The following is a 25,877-nucleotide window of genomic DNA, read 5'->3' on the forward strand; positions in this document are numbered from 1 at the left end:
TGAACTATATTATTACTCTGTTTTTAGATTCTCATATTTTGTGGTTGTTATATCAAAGAGAATATTAGGTATTGACTCGGACATTGCTGCCCAAAAATCCTTCTGGATGTACTTCAAGCCAACTTAAAAAACGAGCACTTAGCCCATTTTTTGTTTTTTACAAAAACTTGCTCGTTTAATAGAAATGATTATATAAAGTTGTTTACATATATGCCTTCTTAGTATAAACACTAGAAACCCATATATGTAGGTCAGCAGTCAGAATACATGCTTTCTGCTAGAATTAACACTTCTATAATTAGACCGGGTGACTTCCTTTTAGTTTGGAGGTCTGGGTCTGACTCACAAGGCAGGGCCTGGGGTTTGGCGCTCGACATCAGCCTCTGGCAAAGCACTAGTCAAAAGGACCCTGGAGCTGGTTGTGTACACAAGTGGGCTTTCCGTCAATTCATTTGTACTTCATCTTCCAAGTCAGGAAAACTCCACAGTAGTAGCTACTGAGGTCTGTCCTCGGAGATTCTGAGCGGTGCAAATGTAATAACCTGCGTCCACCATCTCAAAGTCTTCAACGATCAGGACGCTCTGGGAGATCCTCGTGGTGTGGCCCAGCCCTCTGTGGATCAGCCGCCAAGTGTCTTGAATCGTCACGGGCCTTTCATCCTGTTGAACGACACCCACCGGGGCTGAAGCACAAACCACAAGCTGCTGTAAACAGCTCCCGTTCATCCTCCGCGAAGTGCAGAACACATGCTTCTAAAAGACTACTTGGTATGCGCGGCTCAACACTGTCTAGTCAGTCTAGGCTGCATTTTTTCCAAGCAGTCTTGAATTTCATTATGCTGTTTGGCTTTCACTTTCTGCCCTTTTTTTTTTTTTGCCGTACGCACGCCTCTCACTGTTGCGGCCCCTCCCTTTGCGGAGCACAGGCTCCAGACGCGCAGGCTCAGCGGCCATGGCTCACGGGCACAGCCGCTCTGCAGCATGTGGGATCTTCCCGGACCGGGGCACGAACCCGCGTCCCCTGCATCGGCAGGCGGACTCCCAACCACTGCGCCACCAGGGAAGCCCTCTTTCTGCCCTTTTCATCAATGTTTCTACTTAATATAAATTTTATTCTTTTGGAACTCCAAGAATGTGGGACTGGTATTAGGCATAAGAATACAGATAAAATTTTCCACTGCTCTCCTGTTGACACTCCCCACGTTCACCCCTTCGCACAGTGGTTCTTATTCACAGAACTTAAAGTCAAAAAGAAGCCCGAAGCACTCACCGCGTAAATGAATACGAGCCCCTAATTGTTCAGACTGGGAGAGGGAGACATAAGATTAGTCAAATGTGTCCTAGGACTACAGTGGGAGAGAAGTTGTACCGAGGATGGATAACGTGACACCCTAGGTGACTTGACTTCGTATTTCTAGAAAGTGAGATGGTCACTTTTGAGATGCTTCTTCCAACTTTGGTGATAAGTAGTGTTTTCTGGATTAGTTTAACATAATTGTAATATTTATAGTATTACTAAATTAATACCCTTTCTGCTAATTAGCAACGTAAAAAAAAGAACCCACCTCTAATGAAAATTATTAATGTCTTCTAAACGGAACAACACTTTTTAAAAACAAGTACCTAGTACTAGAAAAGTACCATTCTCCAGGGGGAGTTATTTTCCACCAATCACAGCCCTTAAAGCAGAAGTGTATTTGCTACCGAGTGAGTACATCTTAGGAGGCCAAATCTCTTCTGGCAACAAAGGGATTATTCCATGTTGGTAGCAAAGCTGTTTATTTTTGTGAGCAGAACAGGCCCAGAGGCTACATGTGCTGGAGTTGTTTTTATGGGAAGTCTATTTTAAAATGATCTCGGCCTCACAGCACCTTTTTGAAGGCCTGGATTTATGTGCCAACTTGGTGGTTGTCTACTTAGAGCTCCTTGCTTTGGGGCCCAGCTTTTATAGGGGAGAATACTGAAGGATTCCAGAAGGAGGTTAGATTGGCCTCCAATTGACCCAGAATTAAGATTGAAGATTGAGGTTGCAGGTGAAGGAAGGAGGCCCTCCTTTCCTGTTCATGCCCCGCCCCCTTCCTTAAGGGTCGTGAAGAAAAATAACATGAAGAGAGTACATTGACTGAATTGCCTAATGGAACCCAGTCACCTTTTTCCTGTCCTTTAAAAAAAGCCATTTGTAAATATACTGAAACATCTTAGGAGAAAACAAGTGAGCCTTAGCCCTACCATAGCTGCACACGTCTCTCATACGTCTTTAAGTTACAGTCCGTATCAGTGAGTTGGGGGTGGGGAGGGAACAAAACAAGTAAGGCAGCTGGCTGAGGCCAGGGTATGCTTACCTTCTGCCCTGGGTAGATCCACCTGAATTCCACCTCCACATCCGGCTCCCCGAGGACCGTGCAGAGGACGCTGATGTCATCCCCACCCTTCACTTTGTTTGCAGATGCCAAGATGGTTGTTGACGGAGGACCACTGGGAACTGGAAGTGAGCAGGGGACAGGGGACGTGAGATGAAATCCATGGGCCATGGCAGAGACAAACCAACAGACGTGTTCTCTTCTTTGGGCAGGTATGGAACATTCCTGCCTTTCTTCAGCTCCCCACCTAGCATCGGGCCTACCCTCTCCACCACTTCTGGTTTCCTCTAACACCTCCTCTTTCTCTACCTTGGTGGTCCAGAACGGGGTGGTCATCCAGAAGTCCCCAGGTCCAGGCATTACACTTGTAATGAGGAGAAGAGCCCAGAAGGTCTGCCAGGAGCTCACGTGAAGGGAATAAAAAGGTAGAGGGAGAAGAAGGGAATAAAAAGGCAGAGGGAGAAGAGGGGGACTGGGGGCAGAGCAAGTAGAAGGAAGAGAAGGCAGCCTGGAGGGAGAGCCACTGATGGGTGAAGATGGACAGGTGTGCGGCCTCAGGAAGTACAGGAGAGAGTCTGAATCTGCCAAAGGGAGAGGCATTTGTAGGAAGGGTGCGTGATGTTTCTACTTCACAGCATTTCAGAGACACAATTCTTCATTAGGCTCAGTTCACTCGAGTAAGTTTGACAGCAGCCTTGAGCAAGGCCACGTGCTGGGAGTGGAGGCTATGGCAGCGAACCAGACAGACGTGGTCTCTGAGCTCTGGGGCCTCTATTCTAATGGGAGAGGCAGACACTCAGCAGGTCACTGTGTGGTTGGTTTAGAACCTGAGTTGTGGGAAGAACTTGAAGGAGAAGCCCAGAGTGCTGGGGAGGTTCAGGATGGTCTGAGGAGCAGGAAAGGCTTCCTTAAGGGAGGTTTGAACTAAAATCTGAAGGAAAAAGGGGAGGCACCAGCAGACAGGCCCGGAGGGGAGGTTAGGGAAGCCTGGGAGAGGGCAGAGGCCGGCCATGCAAGAAGACCTTTCAGGCCACGTGGCAGATTCTGCTAGGAAAAGCAGAAACCCACTGAATGGTTTTAACTGGAGCTATAATCAGGTACAGTGTGGAAGATGGAGAAAGCATGGGCACAGAAGAGAGCAGTTGGAAAGGTATTCATATTGGCTCAAGGAAGAGATGATGGTAGTTGAACTCTTAGCAGTAGGATGGAGAGAAACAGCAGAATTTGGGGGATTTGATGGAATAAGTCAAAAGAACTGGGAGGAGCCGGGAGTGTTTGGGGCTCCTGCACCCTGGAACTGCAGTGCCATCACTGGGAGGAGGAAAGCTGGAGAACAAGACCTGGGAGGAAGGCCCAGAGTCCAAGGAAGGGCCTGTGAAGCATCTCAGCACAGATGTTAGGGAGAGAATTGGATACACGAAGCTTGCACTCCCAGATCCGGGCCACATACATTCCCCTGGGAGTGATTAGTGAATAGATACGCAGCAGAGCATGGCTATGGTTGAGAACACCCAGGAAGAGGATGAGGACAGACAAAGAAGGTGCCTTGGGGAACTCCAACACTTAAAACCTGGAAGAGGCAGCTCATTCTATGAGGCCACCTGGTACCAAAACCAGACAAAGATAACACAAAAAAAGAAAATTAGAGGCCAATAACACTGATGAACATAGATGCAAAAATCCTCAACAAAATACCAGCAAACCGAATCCAACAACACATTAAGAGGATCATACACCATGATCAACTGGGATTTATCCCAGGGATGTGAGGATTCTTCAATATATGCAAAGCAATCAATGTGATATGATATACCACATTAACAAACTGAAGAGTAAAAACCATATGATCATCTCAACAGATGCAGAAAAAGCTTCTGACAAAATTCAACACCCATTTATGATAAACTCTCCAGAAAGTGGGCATAGAGGGAACCTACTGCAATGTAATAAAGGCCATATAGGACAAACCCACAGCTAACATCATTCTCAACAGTGAAAAGCTGAAAGCATTTCCTCTAAGATCAGGTACAAGACAAGGATGTCCACTCTTGCCACATTTATTCAGCATAGTTTTGCAAGTGCTAGCCATGGCAATCAGAGAAGAAAAGAGAATCCAAATTGGAAAAGAAGTAAAACTATCACCGTTCACAGATGACATGATACTATACGCAGAAAATCCTAAAGACGCTGCCAGAAAACTACTAGAGCTCATCAGTGAATTTGGTAAAGTCACAGGGTACAAAATTTAATACACAGAAATCTCTTGCTTTCCTATATACTAACAATGAAAGATCAGAAAGAGAAATTAAGGAAACAATCCCATTTACCATCACATCAAAAAGAATAAATACCTAGGAATAAAACCTACCTAAGGAGGCCAAAGACCTGTACTCAAAAAACTGTAAGATGCTGATGAAAGAAATCAAAGATGACACAAACAGATGGAGAGATATACCATGTCATTGTCAAAATGACTAAACTACCCAAAGCAATCTACAGATTCAGTGTAATCCCTATCAACTTACCAATGGCATCTTTCACAGAATTAGAACCAAAAAATTTTACAGTTTGCATGGAAACACAAAAGACCCCAAATAGCCAAAGCAATCTTGAGAAAGAAAAATGGAGCTGGAGGAATCAGGCTCCCTGACTTCAGACTATACAAAGCTACAGTAATCAAAACAATATGGTACTGGCACAAAAAACAGAAATATAGATCAATGGAACAGGATAGAAGGTCCAGAGATAAACCCAAGCACCTATGGTAACCTAATCTATGACAAAGGAGGCAAGAATATACAATGGAGAAAAGACAGTCTCTTCAATAAGTGGTGCTGGGAAAACTGGACAGCTACATGTAAAAGTATGAATTAGAACACTCCCTAACACCATACACAAAAATAAACTCAAAATGGATTAAACACTTAAATGTAAGGCCAGATACTATATAACACTTAGAGGAGAGCATAGGCAGAACACTCTCTCACATAAATCACAGCAAGATCTTTTCTGATTCACCTCCTAGAGTAATAAAAATAAAAACAGAAATAAATAAATGGGACCTAATGAAACTTAAAAGCTTTTGCACAGCAAAGGAAACCATAAACAAAATGAAAAAACAACCCACAGAATGGGAGAAAATATTTGTAAATGAATCGACCGATAGGGGATTAATCTCCAAAATATAACAACAGCTCATGCAGCTCAATATCAAAAAACAAAGAACCCAGTCAAAAAATGGTCAGAAGATCTAAATAGACATTTCTCCAAAGAAGACATACAGATGGCCAAAAAGCACATAAAAAGATGCTCAACATCACTAATTGTCAGAGAAATGCAAATCGAAACTACCATGAGGTATCAACCTCACACCAGTCAGAATGGCCATCATCAAAAAATCTACAAACAATAAACGCTGGAGAGGGTGTGGAGAAATGGAAACCCTCCTACACTGTTGGTGGGAATGTAAATTGGTACAACCACTATGGAGAACAATATGGAGGTTACTTAAAAAACTACAGACCTACTGTATGACCCAGCAATCGCACTTCTGGGCACATATCCAGAGAAAACCATAATTCAAAAAGATACACGCACCCTGATGTTCATTGCACCACTATTTACAATAGCCAAGACATGGAAGCAACATAAGTGTCCATCGACAGAAGAATGGAATATTACTCAGCCATTAAAAAGAATGAAGTAATGCGATTTACAGCAACACGGATCGACCTAGAGATTGTCATACTGAGTGAAGTAAGTCAGACACAGAAAGACAAATATCATATGATATCACTTATATGTGGAATCTAAAAACTGGGTACAAATGAACTTATTTACAAAACAGAAATAGAATCATAGATGTAAAAAACAAACCTATGGTTACCAGGGGAGAAAGCAGGGGAAGGGATAAATTGGGAGATTGGGATTGAGATATATACACTACTATATATAAAACAGATAACTAATAAGGATCTACTGTACAGCACAGGGAACTCTACTCAAGACGCTGTAATGGCCTATATGGGAAAAGAATCTTAAAAAGAGTGGATACATGTATATGTATAACTAATTCATTTTGCTGTACACCTAAAGCTAACACAACACTGTAAATCAACTACACGCCAATAAAAATTTTTTTAAAAAATTAAAGAGCTGGCAAAGCAGAATGAGAAGGCTGTGGGAAAAGCAGGAAAAAAAATGGGACCAGGGGAGAGAGGGTTTCATGTAGGCAAAGTAGAATCTAGAAGGACAAGGACAGAAACTTGTCTGCTGGACTTAATGGCCTGGGAGGGCCTTTAGCCAAGGCTGCTGTGGTGGAGCTTAGGGGAGAAAGCTAAGGAGCATGTGGGAGGGGAGAGGACAGATGGGTACCGAGAGGGCTCTTTCAGGGAGTTTGGCTGTGATGGAGGAGAGATGGCTGCAGCGGAGGGTGGTTAATGGAGGGCTGAGAGGGTTATTTCGTAGCAGAGTGTTGGAGATTATGGCCTTGTGAATAAGTCTCACGGCTGAGAACAAGGGGCATGAAGGAGCCTAAGTTCTCATCTCAGAGAGCAGCTAGCTCTGGGGCCACTCATCCCATCACAGGGTCCCTGAGCAGGACCCCTCCACCCCACACGCAGACCACTCACCAGGCTCATGTCAGAGTTCCTCGGAGGGAGGAGAGTCATCAGTGAGGGACCACCTCCTCTCCTCCCTCACAGGGCCGGGAGGGTGCTTTCTCTCCTGCAAGTCGGGGGAGGGAGGCCCGAGAGAACACTTGTCGAGGGACGGGAGGTGACGGGTGGTGCTGCCGTAGGAGAGCTGCTCGCTGGCTGACCGTGTGCCCGAAGCTCAGGCTGCAGAGCACGGGAGGATGACATGGGGATCTGGGATCCCCACGATCAATCACACGGAGGCAGGACCAGAGTGAATGTTGCAAGGACGTGAAGAGAAGGGAGTGGGGGGGAGTTGCGTTGGGGTCACGGGCAAGGAGGTAGAACGTTCTAGAAATGGCGGTGCTGCAGAGGAGCCTTTAAGAACAGCATTCTGTGCCTAATTTCCCTCCATAATTGGGAACAGCAGAACCTGATGCTGACCAGCTGGAAGTGACTCACATCTCGGTCCTGGAGGGGAGCGGGCTTACCTTCTGCATAGAGCAGCTGGTACTTGACAGAGATCTGAGACTTGCCCCCGGCCTCCGCCTTGCAGTAGACCACCCCCTGGTGGTCAGAGTGAGGTTGCAGATACACAAAGCCTCTCTTCATATCATAAACGATGTCTGTTCCGTTGGCCTGGATCTCCTTGGCCGGGAACTCCCTGTGGAGCGTGACTTTGGCCGACAGGACAGTCACTCGACAAGGAACCACAGCCTGTCTGTCCGGGTTCAAGTAGACGACATCAAAGTAACTGGGAGAAGGTACAAAGAGTTCTCCTTTCTCTGCAAAGGGAAAGACACAGCCTCATTTATTCTGGAGAAACAAGGTAAGAGCACTTAAAGGGATTCTTATATTCAGGGCACAAAGATGAGGGTGGATTGGCAGTATACTCGGATAATGGAGTCCTTATGAATTGAAAAGGCTATTTTTAAAAATACTTTTCCTTTTTTGGAAGAAGGATGTTACTTCCCATCTTCTTAAAGGAAATAAAATAGGTATTAGTTCAAGCCCAAATCAGGCCCATTGGATTGTCCCACTTAGGAAGCAGGGAAGGAGGCCGATTTCCTTGTGTTAAGAGCAGCTTTAACACCTGTGGACAATCTGCTGTGTGTCTAGAGAAGTCAGCCCCACAGCCCTTGCTTAGTATCTGCCTGTTGGGAGGAATTTCCTGGCTCAGCAGAGCCTCTCTGAGACGGGCCCAGTGAGGGTGCTGGTATCCTCTTAGCCCAGAGGACTCGTTCCCGGCAAGGTCAATGGAAAGGGAATCAAGCAGGGATAGATGAGGAACCCGCTGGTCTCAGGTTCTGGGCTCTGCTTGGCTGCCACTGGGCTGGGGACCTGCAGCCATTTGCTTACACTTCTCCTGTTCCCTTTGAAATCGCGCTGCATGTTCTTTAAGCTCTAGATGATGGCATTTTTATCTTACAGAAGTAAGGACTGGTTTATCCATTCATCCCTCAGGACAGTCAAGGGACTCTGGATTGGGTTGGGGGGGTTTTGCTTTTTGTTTTGGGCATGGCACATTAAATACTTTGTTTTCTGGATCATTCTGTGAGAGATTACACTAATATCTAAGAGAAATCTTTGAACTGAATCACACTCAACATTTATTCAATTGTCTCCTATGTTTTCCTACAGTATTCCCGAAACAATTATTCTTGGCTTTCTTCACTAGCCTTTGTGCCCCAGTTGTACGATTTTTTTGTTTTTTAGGTTGGGGACAGAATTCCTGGACACAATAGCAAATGTCTCCATGGGCCAAGCGTTCTTTAGCTCTGAGCGCCAGCTTCTGTAACATGGAATCATGGCTTACTGAGTCTCCATCTTTTGCAAGACTTTCCATCAGCCTGGGTGACTTGTGCCACTTCATGATAAACTGACCTTCAGGCTTAGGCGAGGGCACCTTGATCAACATCGTACCTAACACCCCTGTGTTCACACAGAATAAGTCCGTGTGGCCTTGAACGTGTCACTTCATCTCTCTGTGCTTCAACAACCCCATTTGTAAAGAGGAGAATCTGGAGCAGATAGTATTAAAGGTCTCTTCTTAGCAAACGTATTTAAGGAATGTATGGTTGTCAGATTCAGAAACAACATTTGTTTTAAGGTTTTATGGAGGAATCTGAACCAACAAGCAAAGCCAGTAGAAGGGGACAATCTGAACTTCAGAACACAAAAATGAGGTCTTACTTCCTGTACTATAATCCATGCTTTGAAAGAAGTGACCACACCCGTTGCTTTAACAAACAGAAAAAAAATATGTATTTGCCAAGTGAATGGAGTAAGAAAGGCTGCAGGAAGAATATATGAATGAGTAAACAAATTATTATCTATGAATTAAACCTGTCAAATTTTCATTTATTCATCACTTGACATTAAGCATGTACTACATAAAATATTTTATTCATTTGATTATTGTAACTTGAAAAATAATACTGAATTTCCTTTAAAATAAAAAAAAATTTGCCATCAGTAGATTCCATCTACCAAAAAAAAGTATGTTCAAGTTTATATTTAAAATTATAGATCACATATGCCCCCCACTCAAAAAACTTAGTTAATAGGCTATAAGCTAAAATCCAAATGATAACAAACTCCACATTTGGTAAAGTGCTTGTTAATGTGGTTTCACTACATCTGTAAACTGGAGCCTATGCCTTTTACTATGAAGAAGCCCTACTGCTGGTAATATCCTCCTCCTTGATCTGGGTAGTGGTTACATATGTACAGTTCCCTTGAGGATCCCCCACTGAGCTGTAGAGTCATGATTTGTGTATTTCCCTTTGTATACATTATCCTTCAATATAAAGTTAGAGAGGGGGGAAAAACCCTCTGAGAGCCTCCTGGATGCAGATTAAATATAACATGTGGCAGTTGCTTCATCAAAAATTGCGCAAATTAACCACAGTCAAAAGAAGCTTCACAGTGTTTGCAATCAAACCGTAGGAAACATAAAAACATAACGAATGCCAGACTTTTCTCTGTGTGGGTGGTAGGGAAGTATATGTTCTGAAAGACTCCAGAGCCAATAGCCTCCGTAACAGCCCATCCTGGTTTTCCAAACCCACCCAGTGGCTGAAAAGACACATCGCTAAACCTTATACCGAAAATCCAACTGGACTCCTAGTGCCGAGGAATAAGAAAACGATACAACGCTTTAGGTCGCGTCCCTGATCCAGGTTTCTTGAAGGTTGAAATAAATATTGATTTTTCTCAGCCTTCCTTTGATGCACAAAAGGGCTTCCGTAAGTTAAGAGGATCTACCTCCAGAACTCAGAGAACCTATGGCCCTAGTGAGACAGTCTGGCTTGAGGGAGGTCTTCAGTTCAAAACCTCAGCTCCAAAAACCACTATCTGGGGAAGACACGACAGTGCTAATCACCACATAGAATTTTCATTCTGCAATTTGAAATGTGGTATCAGTTCTTGTCCAGAACAACAGGCTCTGTTAGTCTTCATTAGTTGCCTTTTCCACTGCTGCTTCCTGGTGTCGTATCATACTAAGGGCACATGGGCACTTCTGGGTGGCATATTCCAGAATGAGACTCAGAAGCGATGGCCCATGAACAACTGTCAGCAATTCTGACGACACCATTTATGCTAGCTCGTGTGTGCCTGTCAATCTGTCCATCGCCTTGTCTTAAAAGTGGGTTGAGGCAGTAAGAACATTGGACCCTGGATCAGAAAAACGGGGTTTGACTCTCTACTCCTCCGCGTGAAGTCATGGAATGTGGAACACATCACCTGCCCTGTTGCGTCTCAGCATCAGCATTATTATTTCTAAAACAGATAATTAAGTAGTTTCCACTTACCTCCTCATGGTATTGTGGAAATGGAATGAGAGGCATGTGTTTCCACAACGGCAGAGCACCCTGCTCGTGTATCTGCTTGCCAGAGAGGAGCTCTTCGGGTAGGAGGGGAGAATGTATGAGATTTTGCTAAAGCGTTCATTAAAGGCCAGAGCCTAAGGTCATTTGAGTTGTAGACCTAAGTCACTGTGGCAGCCCCTGCCCACTCAGAAAGCCTCCTGGCTTCACCTGAAATGCCTTGGACCACAGCAGCGCTAGGGCGTAGCATTTGAAAGATTCCTGAAAGCTGTTCCTGACCTCTGAGCCTTGTCGGAGAACATCTTCCTCCAAACTCTAGAGTTTAGAGATCTCAGCAGAGGAAGGAGGCTGGCAAGCTACTCTCCAGGGCCCGTTTCTCCAAGTGCAAGTTCCACCTGGCAAACCCAGATCTGACCCTACAGGGGAGAAGATCTGCCTATTTTCAGGCACCTCACTGGGATTCAGGCATCAGGATTGGAGCCACACAGGCTGCAGCCTTTGGGAACACTGCCCCCAAACCTCAGCTCACGGTACTTACAAAGACAAACGCGCGGAGGCCTTTAACCAGGCATCCTGTGACTATGGAGCTTCCGGAAAGGAGCGCATCAGAGATTCTGAGAGCACAGCGACCGAAAGTCTACAGCAACGCTGTGCGATAGAGCTTTCTGTGATGATGGGTGGTCCTCTGTCCCCACCAACGATTAGGACAGCTACAGCCACACGCGCCAGTAGAGCACTTGAAGCACGGTGAGTGCCACCCAGGAACTGAGTTTTTAGCTTTAATTTTAACTAATCCTCATTTACATTTAAAGTCACACATGTCTAGTGGCTACAATATTGGACAATGCGGTACAGACTCTGGAACCAGACAGTTCTGGGTGCAAATCCAGGTTCAGCCACTTACTTGCAGTCTGACCTGAAGGACTTACTTAATCTCTCTAAACCTCAACTTTCCCATTGGAAAAAAAAAAATGATATTAGTACTGACCCTGATGGGTTCTTGTGAGACTTACATGAAATAATTGATGTAAAGCATTGAGCCCAGAGCCTGGCAAACAGTGAGCGCTCTGATTGTACTTACTTGATAATCAGCAGACAGTGGGAACCTGTAATATGGACCAGGTCCAGAGGTCTGAAGAGTTCCACTAACGCAGCCAACCTTTTACCTGTAAAAATGATGTAGGTGGAGCCCGTTTTGGCCTCGTCCCTCCTGCAGATGTAGCCGTTGCAGAGCTGCCCCCAGCAGCTGAATTCACCCGTGTCGGCCGCGGTGGAGTTGACCAGGGTCAGCTGGCCGTAGCGCTCGTGCTGCTTCACACTGTCAACAAGAGCAAAGCCGGGGCGCGGTGGGGCTGGGGCCTCGCGCCCATCTCTCCCTGCTCCATCATCCTCGCAGATAAAGCCCCAGCGGCTCCAGGCAGAGTGCCCTTTCTCAGATGGCACTGACTAATAAAAGAGTGTATTTGGGGAAAAGTGTGCTGGGCGGGGTGGGTAGATGGGGGAGGCAGAGAGAAAGGCCTTTCCTAGAAGGAAGTCACATTTTCTAAGGAGAAGACATTCTCTTCAACCTCAGGACTGGGGTTTCCTTAAGCAAAATCACTGGTGCATTGCGACGCAGCCGCACAAGTTCAGCCACAAAGCCTTGGGCAGGCGTCTTGCTTTCAGCTTTCATTTCTCATGAGTTTATTTAAATAGCAGTCAACAGGAATGAAAGCAAAACCTCTTTGATCAATAAGAATAAGGCTCTGAATACAAGCTTGGAATCCTTGAGGTGCTACATCATTAAAAATAAAAACTTCCCTTTCAGGAAAGGATGCATTGGTTGCTGAGACGCGGAGCCCCTATCATGCACCCACCTCTGGTCAAGTATTCAGAGCTTTTGGGCACTTCTCCTCTGGCCTCACAGTATTATTTCTTCTTTTAATTTCTCATTTTTTAATCTCTTGTATTTTTATCTTGTTGCATGTGAATATATTTGCAAACCCCTTCAGGTCCTTTTTGAAATGAGGAGACATAAATATTTACTATTATTAAACACTAATATTAGCTGATTGTCATAGTAATTCATTGTATTATATGATGTTAGGAACCCATATGTGTCATCCTCGGGATGGATGCCCTCCCCCACCGTGGCCTTGGCATGTGAGGATGCCAAAATAAATGGTTTCAACCTGAGGATGCATCTCAAATCCCCTCTGGGATCCACATACTTTTCTGATGTAGGCGAGATTCTCCTGTGATAGGTTGCAGTAACAGCACGGTCACCACTTTAAATTTAGCACGCAGCAGAACGTCTCGCTGGTTGGTCTTCAACACAACCTGTTCTGGTCTCTGCTGAATAGCTGCTTTGCCCACCCATTCTGCCAGGAGATGCTCTGTACTCCCACTCCCTCAACTGCCTCCTTTCAACTGAACGGAAATCTCTCCTCCTTCAGGAAGCTTCTAATTAGAACCAACTCAGAAACCTCCCTGCTTTCTCCCAGTGATGTAATTGGCTCTGTCCTCTCACCCCTCCGACACCTCTGGCTTCCTGTTATTACGATGGATGGTGAAAACTTTGGGGGCACGAATAGTGCCCTATTTGTTTTATATTCCCTAAGCAACAAATCTGTGCGCAGTATACAGTAAAGTTTCTCTAGAAACAAGGGGACTGAAATGAAATTGAACATCAGTGTTGGAACTGGAAAGAACCTTAAAAAGCAGGAATCCAAAAAAAAAAAAAAAAAAGCAGGAATCCAGTTCCCAATTTTGCATATGAGGAAACTGAGTGTCACAGAGCAGAAGGGACTCCCCTGAGACCCACAGCTGGAGAACAGCTGAACAAAACTGTCTTCCTTAACTCAATTAAGTATGTACCCAATACACATTCATTAGATGATAAAATGCATACAAAGTACTTCATGCCATGCCTTGTTCACTGTATTTTCCTAATTATATCTTAATTACATATAACTGCAGGTTAGTAGTAGTTATTGTGAACACTACTACAACAATGAAAACTATGCACACCCAAAATTGGGGATGGCTAGCACCGCAAATAAAAACCAGTAGCCCAGGACTTCCCTAGTGGCACAGTGGTTAAGAATCCACCTGCCAGTACAGGTGACATGGGTTCGAGCCCTGGTTTGGGCAGAACGCACATGCCGTGGAGCAACTAAGTCCGTGCGCCACAACTACTGAGCCTGCGCTCTAGAGCCCACGAGCCACAACTACTGAGCCCACGAGCCACAACTACTGAAGCCCACATGCCTAGAGCCCGTGCTCCGCAACAAGAGAAGCCACCGCAATGAGAAGCCCGTGCACTTCAACGAAGAGTAGCCCCTGCTCGCTGCAACTAGAGAAAGCCCGCGCGCAGCAACGAAGACCCAACGCAGCCAAAAATAAATAAATTTATGAAAAACAAAAAAACCAGTAGCCCTCAAGGATATTACAATCCAGCTGGGGAGCTAAAACTAATATACATGAAAAGATCAGAGTGTAACTAAAGCGCTGCTCACAGCAAGAGCAGTAGGAATTCTGAGAAGGGATTCATCACTGCGGGTGGAAGAGGTAGAAGGCAGCTGGACTTTGAAAGGTGGAGGTGGAGGGACAGCAGGGGCTGAGAGACAGCGAGCTTGCTGGCTCCGGAGAACACAGCCGCAGGGGGCTGGGAGGGACCTGCTCTGCTCATTTCACTGCTGTGTCCCCAGTGCATGGTGGGTAGAAGGCACTCAGTGCTGATTTGGGGATTTAATCCATTAATTACAGAAGGAGATGGAGGGAGGGGGTTGGAGTCACAGGGCATGTGGTTGAGAACAGCGAGAGGGGTACACATTTCACTCACCAGGCAGCAGGGACCGCCCGGTCTGGGAGGTGGGAAGCACTGGGCCCACCTTAGCCAGGGTACGAGTGGGGAGAACAGGTATGGGAGAGGCAGGGGGAGGAGGGAGAGGGAGAGGCCGTTACTGGGGTGAAGAGCAAGCACTGGGGCCAGGCTGGGTGTCGGCAGTGGAATGGAAGTGAATACAAGGCTTGCTTTCTTGGGGAAGAGTTACGACAGACTGGGTATAAGAGGTGGAAGAAAGACACATGAAGAATGACCACTTGATCTGTATTTCCACGCGGTGGAAAGAATGAGGTTTTAACTAAGATGGAATAGCTGAGAAGAGAAAGGAGATGGGGCTGACCAAATAATAGATTCACTACTGGAGATTTTGAATTTCTGATAAAATGTGGGCCAGGTAAGTGTGGATGTCGTGTGGTGTCATTGGAAATACAGGCCGGGCACAGAGGAGGTAAAACAGCTCTAGATTTGTATTTGGGGGAATCGTCTGCAGTGGGTACGGGCAGCAGCTAAGGAATGAATGAACTCAACAAGGAAAAGTGTGGAGAAGAAAGAGAAGGCTGAGGACAAAATCTAGAGCCAAATCGGGGCGAGTAGGAAAAGTAGAGGTGTATGGAGGGGAAAAGTAGAATCAGCAATGAAAGAAGAATCAGGAAAGGGGATCATCAAGGAGAAAGATTCAAGGGCTTCCCTGGTGGCGCAGTGGTTGAGAGTCCGCCTGCCGATGCAGGGGACACGGGTTCGTGCCCCGGTCCGGGAAGATCCCACATGCCGCGGAGCGGCTGGGCCCGTGAGCTGTGGCCGCTGAGCCTGCGCGTCCGGAGCCTGTGCTCCACAACGGGAGAGGTCACAACAGGGAGAGGTCACAACAGTGAGAGGCCCGTGTACCGCAAAAAAAAAAAAAAAAAGATTCAAGAAATTGATGGTTAATGCCTTTCAGAGAGATTCATGACCACATACACACACACTTCATCTGGCAGAATGAAAGTCTCTGGCAACCGAGATAGTAATTTCAGTTGTGAGGAGGGAGCTTGATTTCAGCAGATAAAAGCTGCAAAGGCGGACAGACAATGGAGGTGAAAGTCTTCCCAGGTGGAACGTAACATCCGGCCACATTCCCTATGGAGCTCAGACCCCAGGGCACGAAATCAGTAAGTGATCAATAAATGTACTGAGCACCTCTGTGGGCCCAGCATGTCCTAGCACGGGAGTGACAGAAATTGTAAGATGCCATTCCTACCAGGAAAGAAACTGCACACATAAAAAGGGAGCACTGGGGCTAACCCTACCACCATGCTGTATCTTTAGCAGGATTGGGGGTGGGAGGAAGGAAACGCACTGGAAACCATTTCTGGATTTTTCCACCCCCTCTTCTTGTAAACAATGTAAAACAGGAAACAAATTATTTAGCAGGATTACAGTTTAAATGCCTGGATTTAAAATGTCCATTTCTACTGATGGGCTCACATAGTCCAAGCAGCAGGCTACCCAAGGGGTTGGGATGTGACCTCAGGCCTCTGGGGGTAGAGTCTCCACCAGGAGGTGAAGACGAGGATTCACTGAGTCCTGCAGAGCCCGGTCCCAAGATGCTTCAACCGTAGACCCTCCCTCCTCCTGTAACTACTTCACAGATCCCTGGGGATGGAAGAAGTGCAAGGTGTGAGTGGAGCTTTTTTAAAAAAAATGGTGCTGCAACAAAAACAGACTGACAGACATAGAGGACAGACTTGTGGTTGCCAAGGGGGGGTGGGGAGGGGAGGGAAGGACTGGGAGTTTGGGATTAGCAGAGGCAAACTATTAGACATAGAATGGATAAACAACAAGGTCCTACTGTATAACACAGGGAACTATATTCAATATCCTGGAATAAACCATAATGGAAAAGAATATGAAAAGGAATATATATATGTACAACTGAGTCACCTTGCTATACAGAAGAAATTAACACAACATTGTAAATCAACTATACTTCAATAAATTTTTAAAAAAACTAGAGAATCACTCTGAAGAAAAATAAAAATAATAAAAGGAGGTGCTGCAACAAATTGCCCCCCCAGAAAAAGTAAAGCAGAATTTACATTAATTGGAGGCAGCTCTGAACACCCCAGCACATCAGCTCACCCCAAACATTTTTATTCCAAACCAGCACTTCCAGACCTGACCCACAATGAACTCTGATGGACAAGTCCAGGTTTCAAGGAGTATTTGTCCAATATTTAGAATTCTGTGTATGTGTGTCTTCCAATGGGCTACCCTGGCCTTTACATACACAGCGTCCATCCCCATCGGTGGAGGCTGGAAACTTCATGTATGTAGCCCAGCCTACTCTTTTCTGGAGGGGACCACATCATGGGATGGCACAGAGGAGGGGACTGATGGCTCCCAAAGTCAGGGGGAAGTGACCAGGTGACAGTAGTGGGGTCATCCACGCTCCTGTCCTTCCCCCAGACTCTATAAGACAAGCGTGAGAGGTGAGCCCTGGGTTCCAAGAGAATCAGTTCATTGGTTCCATAAATAGTCAATTAGTGCAAATGAAATGGGAGTATTGGGAGGAGAGAGGCAGGGACACAATGATGTCTGAAGAGTTCCCTGCTCTCAAGTTCCTTCATGCAAAGTGCCCTGGGCATTCCAAGGAGGGTGACCAGGACAAGCTTCAAGACAGAGAGTTTCAACATGCACCAAACAGAGGGTGTATGTTCCCAGGGAAGGAGATCCCTGAAAGGAGACCAAGGCAAGTTCAATTCATAACAGAGAGAGTTGGGCTGGAAGGCAGGTGGCCAGAGGACTGGGGTGACAGGCAGCATCACATGAGGTATAAGATCATGGACTTTGGAGCCACACTGATAGGATTCAAATCCCAGCTCCACCATGACCTTCAGACTCCTTATCTAGAGCTCACGCCTTCCAGTCCGGCTACACCTACAGACTCCTAGTAACAACAACAATAATATCTAACACTTATGAAGGGCATTAGGCTAAGCTCTTCAAGTTCGCTCAAGACTTAGATCGGAGCCTGGCACAGAGTAAGAGCTCAATATATTCTAGACGTTGTTACTGTGACGGGCCTCACGACCGCATCAGGATGGAGGTACTATTTTCCCCCTCTTATGATGAAGACACTGAAACTTACAAAGTACTTTATCCAAAGTCTCCCAACTCTAAGTGGTAGAGCTTCTAATCTAGTGTCATATAGACTCGGGTTATGAATGTTTGTAAATGAAAAGGACATGGATTTCCATCCTACCGAAATGAAATGAACGGAAGGAATTTTGACTGAGAAATGGTGCCTCTATCTAGCTTGTAAATCTTGTTAAATATTGTCACACACACACACCCCCAAAAAATTCCTCAAACCTGGAAGATCTGATTAAATTAGCTCAGTATTATTCATGATACCCCCTTTTCTATTTAAATGGACAATTAGCCATTCAGCAAGTGGTTGAAGGAAACGAGCAGCAAAACAACCAGTTATTACCATTATAACTGACAGCACCCAAGGTACACGTTACTCTTTCTCAATCCCATGGGATGGTGATGATGAAACTACGACTCATAATTAAAATCTAAGTGGTGCTTAACACATGGTAAGTACTGTTTCAAGCCCTTTGCACATTTGGACTGATTTCATCCTCAGAACAGCCCTGAGAGTTAGGTGCTATTATTATACCCATTGTCGTAGGTGAGCAAACTGAGGTTAGGTAACTTTCCCAAGTCAGTGTTGGAGTCCCAGGAGCAGTAGTTGAAGGTCAATTTAAATAACTTTCCTAGGGCCACCCAACTATATGATCCCAGCTATTCTGCCTTGGGAGACTCTGTGATGACTTCATTGCATAAAACAGAAAGGTAAGGAGGAAGGTGAAAAGATGGAATCAAACCTAGAGTCTGTCATACAGAGTGAAGTAAGTCAGAAAGAGAAAAACAAATACCATATGCTAACACATATATATGGAATCTAAAAAAAAAGAAAAAAAAGTGGTCAGAAGAACCTAGGGGCAAGATGGGAATAAAGATGCAGACCTACTAGAGAATGGACTTGAGGATACGGGGAGGGGGAAGGGTAAGCTGAAACAAAGGGAGATCAGCTAGGTGCTTTGTGACCACCTAGAGGGGTGGGATAGGGAGGGTGGGAGGGAAGGAGATGCAAGAGGGAAGAGATATGGGGACATATGTATATGTATAAGTGATTCACTTTGTTATAAAGCAGAAACTAACACATCATTGTAAAGAAATTATACTCCAATAAAGATGTTAAAAAAATAAAGATGGCTTCAAAAACAAAAAAGATGTAATCAAATATCCTCCTTATTCAAATAACATTCATTTCAGAATCATAAATTATTTATTAGCTTCTACTACATGCAAGGAACGGTGCCAAGCATCAAGGGAGATAAAGATTAGTGAGTATTTGCTTGTCATGTTTCCAGTGTGTGTACAGGGCCTGTGTTTACTCTAAGGCTCCTTTTAAGAATGTGTCAGAAAATAATTGCTCCACCATATGCTGGGAATGGAGCCACATCAACAGAGTACAAATCCTGGGTAAAATATATCAAAGCTCCACAGTTATGACCAAAAAAAAAAAAGATGAAAAGAAATATGTATGAGGAACTAGTAGAGAGCCCAATATGTAAACTGAGGAACTTCAAAGTGAATATAGTTCCAATATCAGAAATTAAGCTGAAATACATCTATCTATCTAGATATCTGTCTGTCTGCATATTTGAATACTGTCCAAGGACGTACTCAAAACCCTGGCAATATAACTACAGTATTTCTATCCCAACAACAGCTTATGTGAACGTATATGAAATGTGACTTGGGTCTTTTCCATTACAATGACTTATGCCAGATTCCTCTGTGCTATTTAAAAAGAAGTTCTAGTAGGCATTTTCAACTGGTTCACAGGAGCTCACATTCGTGATGTCCCTCCAGCCCTGCCAGCCTCTCTCTCATTCTCCAGCTCCTTTCCTGGACACCCACCCCACTCTGACCGCTGTAATGGAATGTTCCCTTCCTCTTCCCACCCCACCTCTTCCAGCCTGCTGGCGGCATCTCTCCTCTTTGCCTCTCTTGCCAACCCATCTGGCTGCTTTACAAAGGAAAAGTTCCTCTTCCTCCTTCAGAGATTTCCAGATCTTAAATTAAGAAAACAAGGCATGGATATCCCTTTGACACCACAAGCCCACACCAGGCCTGAAACACCAGAGGTTAACCAAACAGAAAACCCTGTCAGGCCGCCTAGAATAATGTGCACAGCCACATGCTATAAAGGCAACACAATATAAAACTCACCTCCAGACTTTTAAAGTACCAATGAGCCATCCCTGATTATACATTTGCAGAACATCCATTCTGCAGTTTTTTAAGCAGTTTAACTTGCTTTGCTTTTCTTACAGTTTTTCTTCTGTTATGACAAAGTAATACGTGCTCATTTAATTTAGAAAGTTAGAAACCCCATGGATCAGTTAAAAAAAAAAAGGAAGGTCACTGAAAATCTCAAGACACACTGTCAACACTGTAAGTGGGGAATCTTCCAATTTTATCTAGATCTTGATGTCAACATCGACTCTACGTCTCTCTTCCATTCCTTACGTTCTATGAGCCTATAAATCGATCCTTCTAGAAGAATGTTTCAGATGCTCTACAAAACCATCAGATTATTTTCCTGAGAACCATTTTATTATCTCCTCCAGCTTTACAACACAAGCAGCTCCCAGTGTGCACAGAATCGAATGCCACCGCCTTTGCCTGGAATCCAAGGCTCCTGTGCTCTCCCAACACGTCCATCGTGGACCCTCCTCTCCATCCAGCCCAACTCCTCACCCACCCAGACACATCCGTTGGTTTCCATCCCAGCCCTCCAGCCCTCTCTTTACCTCTGAAAGGCTCTCTTCTTTTTCCATCTGACCTAAACCTCATTATTCTTTCAAGTTCTATTCTTGGGAAGACCTTTTATGGTTGGTGGTATTTGTAAAATGGTGGTTAAGAGCATGCACTGAGTCAGATTCCTTGGTTCGATCCTGCCTCCACTACTTACTGGCTCTGTGACCGTGAACAAGTTATTTAACTTTACTTGTGCTCAATTTCCTCATCTGAGGCAGGGAGATTAATCGTCCTTACCTTCTAGGGTTGTTATGAGAATTTAGTTAGTTAATCAATGTACAAGCTCCTGGAAAGATGCTGGCACAGAATAAGTGCTCACAAAGTTTAGGTGCTATTGGGGTTGCCCTAGTACACACTGATCTAAGCTTCTTCTCACACTCTGCACTTGATCCCGTTATCACTATGTATGTGTGTGTATATACACACACACACATATTGCTTAGTATGTAACCTTTTCAACTTCCTATTATATTTCTCTAGTGAAATGATCCTTCTTAAGCAGGAATCAGGAACACGTCTCACGCTTGTCTGTGTCACTCACAGCCTTCTACATGGCGTGATGTGATGCAGACAGCAGTTACAGGTGACCATGTGCAGAACAGAATAGAATTCTCGTCCAAGGGTCCTAACTCCTTGGCCCCCATATCATCTAACTCACGTTAGATTAAGTACAAGTTCCAGGGTCATTTTGGAACCAGAAGGGACCTTACAGATCATCTGGTTGAATCCCTCATTTCACAGAGATCCAGTGACTCACCCAAGGTCACAGAGCCAGTAGTCAGAGCTGGGAATGGAATCCTTGGGAAGTCCTGGAAAAGGATCTGCCATGCTTCCCACTGTGCGTTGGCAAGGAAGCATGTGTCTATTGTCTCAAATACCAAATCCTGACCAAATGCGTGACGCAGAGGAAGTGTGCAGTGACGGCAAAAGATAACTTAGCAGATGTGCGTGCTCCATGTAGAGAAACTCAGAGAAATACCAAGCAAAGCACTGTTGTCACGTAATTTTGGTGAGGTCAAATTTTAAACCTGGCCCCCATATGATTCTGTGTATGGGGTAATTTATGTTAACAACTTCCATTATTACATTTCTGGTAATTCTAATTTCACTGTGTAGAATAAGGCCATCAGCACTTCTCTGGCGGGAGGTCACATGAAAAGAGATCTTCCCGTTCTGCTGAGCTGAATGCTCGTGGCCACGCCTTCAGGGAAGAATAAGCCCAGGAAGAGGAGTGACAGGAGACAATGGAGCAAGCCTCCACCACCCTTGTTAGGAAAACAAGCTGTGGGTTACTAATGGGCTGGCATTTGGCCACAATGGGCGTATTGTGGCCAAGTTATAATAGTGAATGCAGAGGCTGTGGGCTGACCTCATTCGCACCTGGCACAGTGGATTCACAGCCCAAATCTCCCACCTCGTCAATGTATTCAAGGCGCCCACTCCTCCTGAGGCCACTCGGATGGCATACCTTCTGAGCAAACATCAGAAACGTAAGAAATAGACAGCTTTCTTGGTGTAGAGACTAGAGGGGCCTTGGGAATTAAGTTCAAGTCTAATTTACTTTCACTAAAAGCTGTGCAAACTTGAGAAAGCCCCTAGCCTCTGGGTGTGGGGGGGTCTAACCTAGTCCCTTATAAAATGTAGGGTCCAGGACTTGCCTGGTGGCGCAGTGGTTGAGAGTCCACCTGCCGATGCAGGGGACGCAGGTTCGTGCCCCAGTCTGGGAGGATCCCACATGCCGTGGAGCGGCTGGGCCGGCGTGTCCGGAGCCTGTGCTCCGCAACAGGAGAGCCCACACCAGTGAGAGGCCCACATACCACAAAACAAAACAAAACAAAACAAAACAAAACAAAACTGGTCTCCTACAGTTAGGTAACCAATCACTCACTGAGTCAACCTGGCTGTCCAGCCCATGCTGACAGCTGCCTTCTCTCCTCCCATGGGCCCCGCACACTCACACTGGACCACAGGCTGTAACTGTGTCTGGGATGTATGTCATTTATTCCACGAGTTCATAAGCTGCTTGTGGTCAGGGCCACTTCTGGTTTTCTTCTCATATATACCTTCCTGACTTAGTGGACTGTCTTTATGTATAAATTAGTCTAACTATAACTCCGCCTATTACTCTCAAGCTGTGACACACCCTGCAGTCACCCCTTCTGCTTTTATACGGACCCTTCCTGTCCTCAACCTCTTCCTCCATGAAGCCCACCAGCCGATGCCACATCACAAGCCGTTCTGTGAGTCCCTCTGTAAACAAAGTGCATGAGAGCATGTTCTCTCTTGTATCAACTTTGGTTGGTACCCAGGGTCCATCACCCCTGCCTTGTCCTAGCGACTAAGTCAAGTTCGTAAGGAAGAGCAGGGCTGTTACAGGGAAGGGTGAGCTTGCGCTGTGTGATCTCCCCTCCGCGGCAGGTGGGCCACCGGATGGAAGCTGAGCGCTAAGCGGTGGGTGGGGTTAGGAGCCGGGCTTCGGCAGTAGAGTAGCACGTGCTCTGAAAGGCAGAGTTCAGGGCAAAATTAGGATCCAGTACAAAAGGCAGTCTGAACAGAGGATCTGATCACTAAAGCACCAAACAAGAGGAGAGAGCAGGATCCTGAGGCCCCAGGGCAGAGGGAACAGGTCGGGAACGTGGGATGGGACGTACCGAGCAGATTCCCAAGGGCAGCAACTTCATGCCTGCCTCTGTGGGTGGATGTCTCTGCTAAAGCAGCCAAGCCAGAGACTAGAGGCCGAGCTCTGACATCTTAGTTTTGCTGTTTTTTTCTTTTCCTTATAAAGTACCATTCTCTACAGCTGTATACCATGTATACCAGGGGACATAAAAGTTCCCACAGCTTATCCTCTATTCCTCTTTGCCTGCTTCCTCCTCTGACATACCTCACAAAATGGTTTTATTTACATTTTGCCTATTTAGATGCTTGGCAGAAAATTATCATGCTACGGCAACTTCCACCTTCACCTTGGCGCATTAACCCCTAAACCTCACTCACATCTATACACGTTTTTTAAGGCAGGGTTCACTCGTAACATACATGCCATCACTTCATGGTATACTGTAAACAATGTTGCGTTTGGCAACAGTCTCCAAAATTACCGTGACATATAATGTGTGGTATTCCTGCAGTGTCTTCGGTTTGATGCATTAACTTGACTTTACGATCATCGTCGTACTGTATTTTAATGCAGTGCAGCACATCTGGGATCATCAAACCTGGACTTAGCCAGAATGCTCAAGAAATTGAATGTTTTGGTGTCTTTTAAAATAAGATCAGAAAACATTTCCCTCCCCAAACTGAATAATGCACTTCAACCCGTTTCCCCACCTGGACGACTCGTAGACTGAGGACAGCTGGAGTGTCACAGGACCATGCGTCTGGATATGAGTACGCACTCCATGGCATCATGGACGTCTAGAGTTTGTATGAGATTGAAATACATGTCTGAAACAATTTTTAAAAACAAACTTCCTGAAAACCTGGCTGTTTTCTTGTGACTCACCTCCTTTGGGTACAATCTTGGGAATAAAAATAACTCGCTTTATAGAGATGGCTTAGTGTGTGTGCCAATGCTTTACTTGCATGACCTCATTCTATCCTGGCAACTACGAGGCTGGTTCTGTTATTGCTCCCCTTCCCACCACTCATGTCTGAATGGAACAGGCCATGTTTTTCTGCAACCTGAACACTGTTGGAACATCTAGTACGCCTGGAGACATCTTGCATCCTGCCACGCCCACAAATCCACCTCTGGGGAGATGTTGCTGTGTCTGGCGCTGGTGCCACTGAGTCTGGGAAGAGAGGGCTCTACCTTCAGGGCAGGATAAGTCATTTATTTTGAACCCGACTGTTTTCTGGGGGTAGACATCCATCTGGAGGTAAATACCAGGGTAGACTTTCAATCTCCCACAGCAAACTGGACCCAAAGAGCACCTCCAGGTAAGTAGGAAAGCAAAGGGAGGGTGCTAAGATTTTCATCGAACCTTATCATCTTTGTCCTGCTCAGATAATGAAGTGAAACGAGCTTTGAAGGAAAGTGAGTTTGAATTAAAAAGACACCTGCACAACAATATGAATGTACACACTGCCACTGAACTGTACACTTAAAAATGGTTAAAATGGTAGAGTCCATGTTTACCAAACATAAACATCAAATTATGTTTGGCAAACGTTGAATAATAAAATTAAATAAATTGAAGGAAAAAACCAAACTAAATAAAATAAATTGAAGGCAAAAAATAAAGACCTCTTCCTTAGTACAGCACCAGAGTACGAAAGACAATATTTACCAAAGTCTGGGCAGATTCTTTCTTGACAGTGGGATTTTTCTGTTTACAAACACTTGCTAACATCGTTCTCTTTTTCTTTTGAAATGCCCCCAGACCACCCCTCCCGGAGGCAGGATTAGACTGGCCCGGAGCCCACTGTCTGCTTCCTCGGCCCACCCTCCCTTTGTGTTGTGTGTGGGTGGATAAACCATTGCCAACTGCGGCCAAACGAACACCCAGATGCCCTCCCTTCTCTCTAGAAGCTATTTATTGTTTTCAGAGGAACCAGCCATCAAAGAGATCTCCTGTACTCCGTCCACTCCTCCGAACTTCCAGCTCTTGATTGAGAAATGCTAACATCCGACCAGACACCACAGAAACATCCTGAAAGACGATGCCTGGACCTGACTTTCCAGAGAGCAGCCCGGGGTTTCTTTATGAGCACGTCAGCCAGCTTGTCTTCACTGCTGGGACATGGCTAACTGTCTAGCTTCAATCTCCGGCGCCCCCGTTCTTACCCAGCACTGATTTCTACTTCAGCCAGCATCCAGGCCCCTAAGTTGCTTCGTCTTTTCTTCCTTGGCTCGATATCGCGCCAAGAATTCCCCTGCTCTAAACTCTGCGCGTGTGTTTTGCTGAGACTGAAGAAGCAAAATGTTTCCAGAGAAGATGGAAATGGATGGTGTTGATCGCTCCACCAGAGGTTGGATCATATAGTCCAGAACATTCTTCTATGAATGTTTTTTATGCTATCAACAAAATGAAAAAATACGTATATGTGGTGAAAAAGTGTTAGGTCCAAGGATATGTCTGTAGACCCCAGTGTGTGGAAAACAGGTACAGGGTGTTTGGAGGGAGATTGGGTCCACCTGAGGCTGGGAAGTGATGCTGTCTTTTCCTAAAGACAGTGAGGACAGAGTAGCAGCCCTCACACTGTGCAGTATAGCCCTCTGTACTTTCTAAGTGTGTCATTTATAAAGGCTTTAAGTCAACGGCTCACAAGTGCCCTTAGATTTCACACTGAATTCCTCTATGTGGCTGACAAGGCCCTCCCTGGCCAGACGCCTTCCAGCATCCTG

The 25,877-nt window shown here is 45.4% G+C and overlaps 1 protein-coding gene across 2 annotated transcripts in view; it reads right to left on the reverse strand.

Annotated features, from left to right (window-relative positions):
- Positions 1-175: 175 nt before the first annotated feature.
- The window catches only part of PDGFRL (platelet derived growth factor receptor like), a 47,218-nt gene continuing 21,516 nt past the window's right edge, over positions 176-25,877 (reverse strand). Inside the window, exons 3-6 of one of the 2 annotated variants that reach the window (XM_082680548.1) lie at positions 11,991-12,142; positions 7,486-7,779; positions 2,343-2,482; positions 176-660 (exon numbers count right to left, since the gene is read on the reverse strand). In XM_082680548.1, coding sequence (XP_082536674.1) covers positions 472-660; positions 2,343-2,482; positions 7,486-7,779; positions 11,991-12,142 — 775 coding nt within the window. In that variant the 3' untranslated portion in view covers positions 176-471. Of the gene's footprint in view, positions 684-2,342; positions 2,483-7,485; positions 7,780-11,990; positions 12,143-25,877 lie in introns of both variants that reach the window. The other variant, XM_082680549.1, reaches the window with a different exon arrangement.

This window comes from Grampus griseus, assembly GCF_964374135.1.
Source record: "Grampus griseus genome assembly, chromosome: 21".
Lineage (NCBI taxonomy): Eukaryota > Metazoa > Chordata > Mammalia > Artiodactyla > Delphinidae > Grampus > Grampus griseus.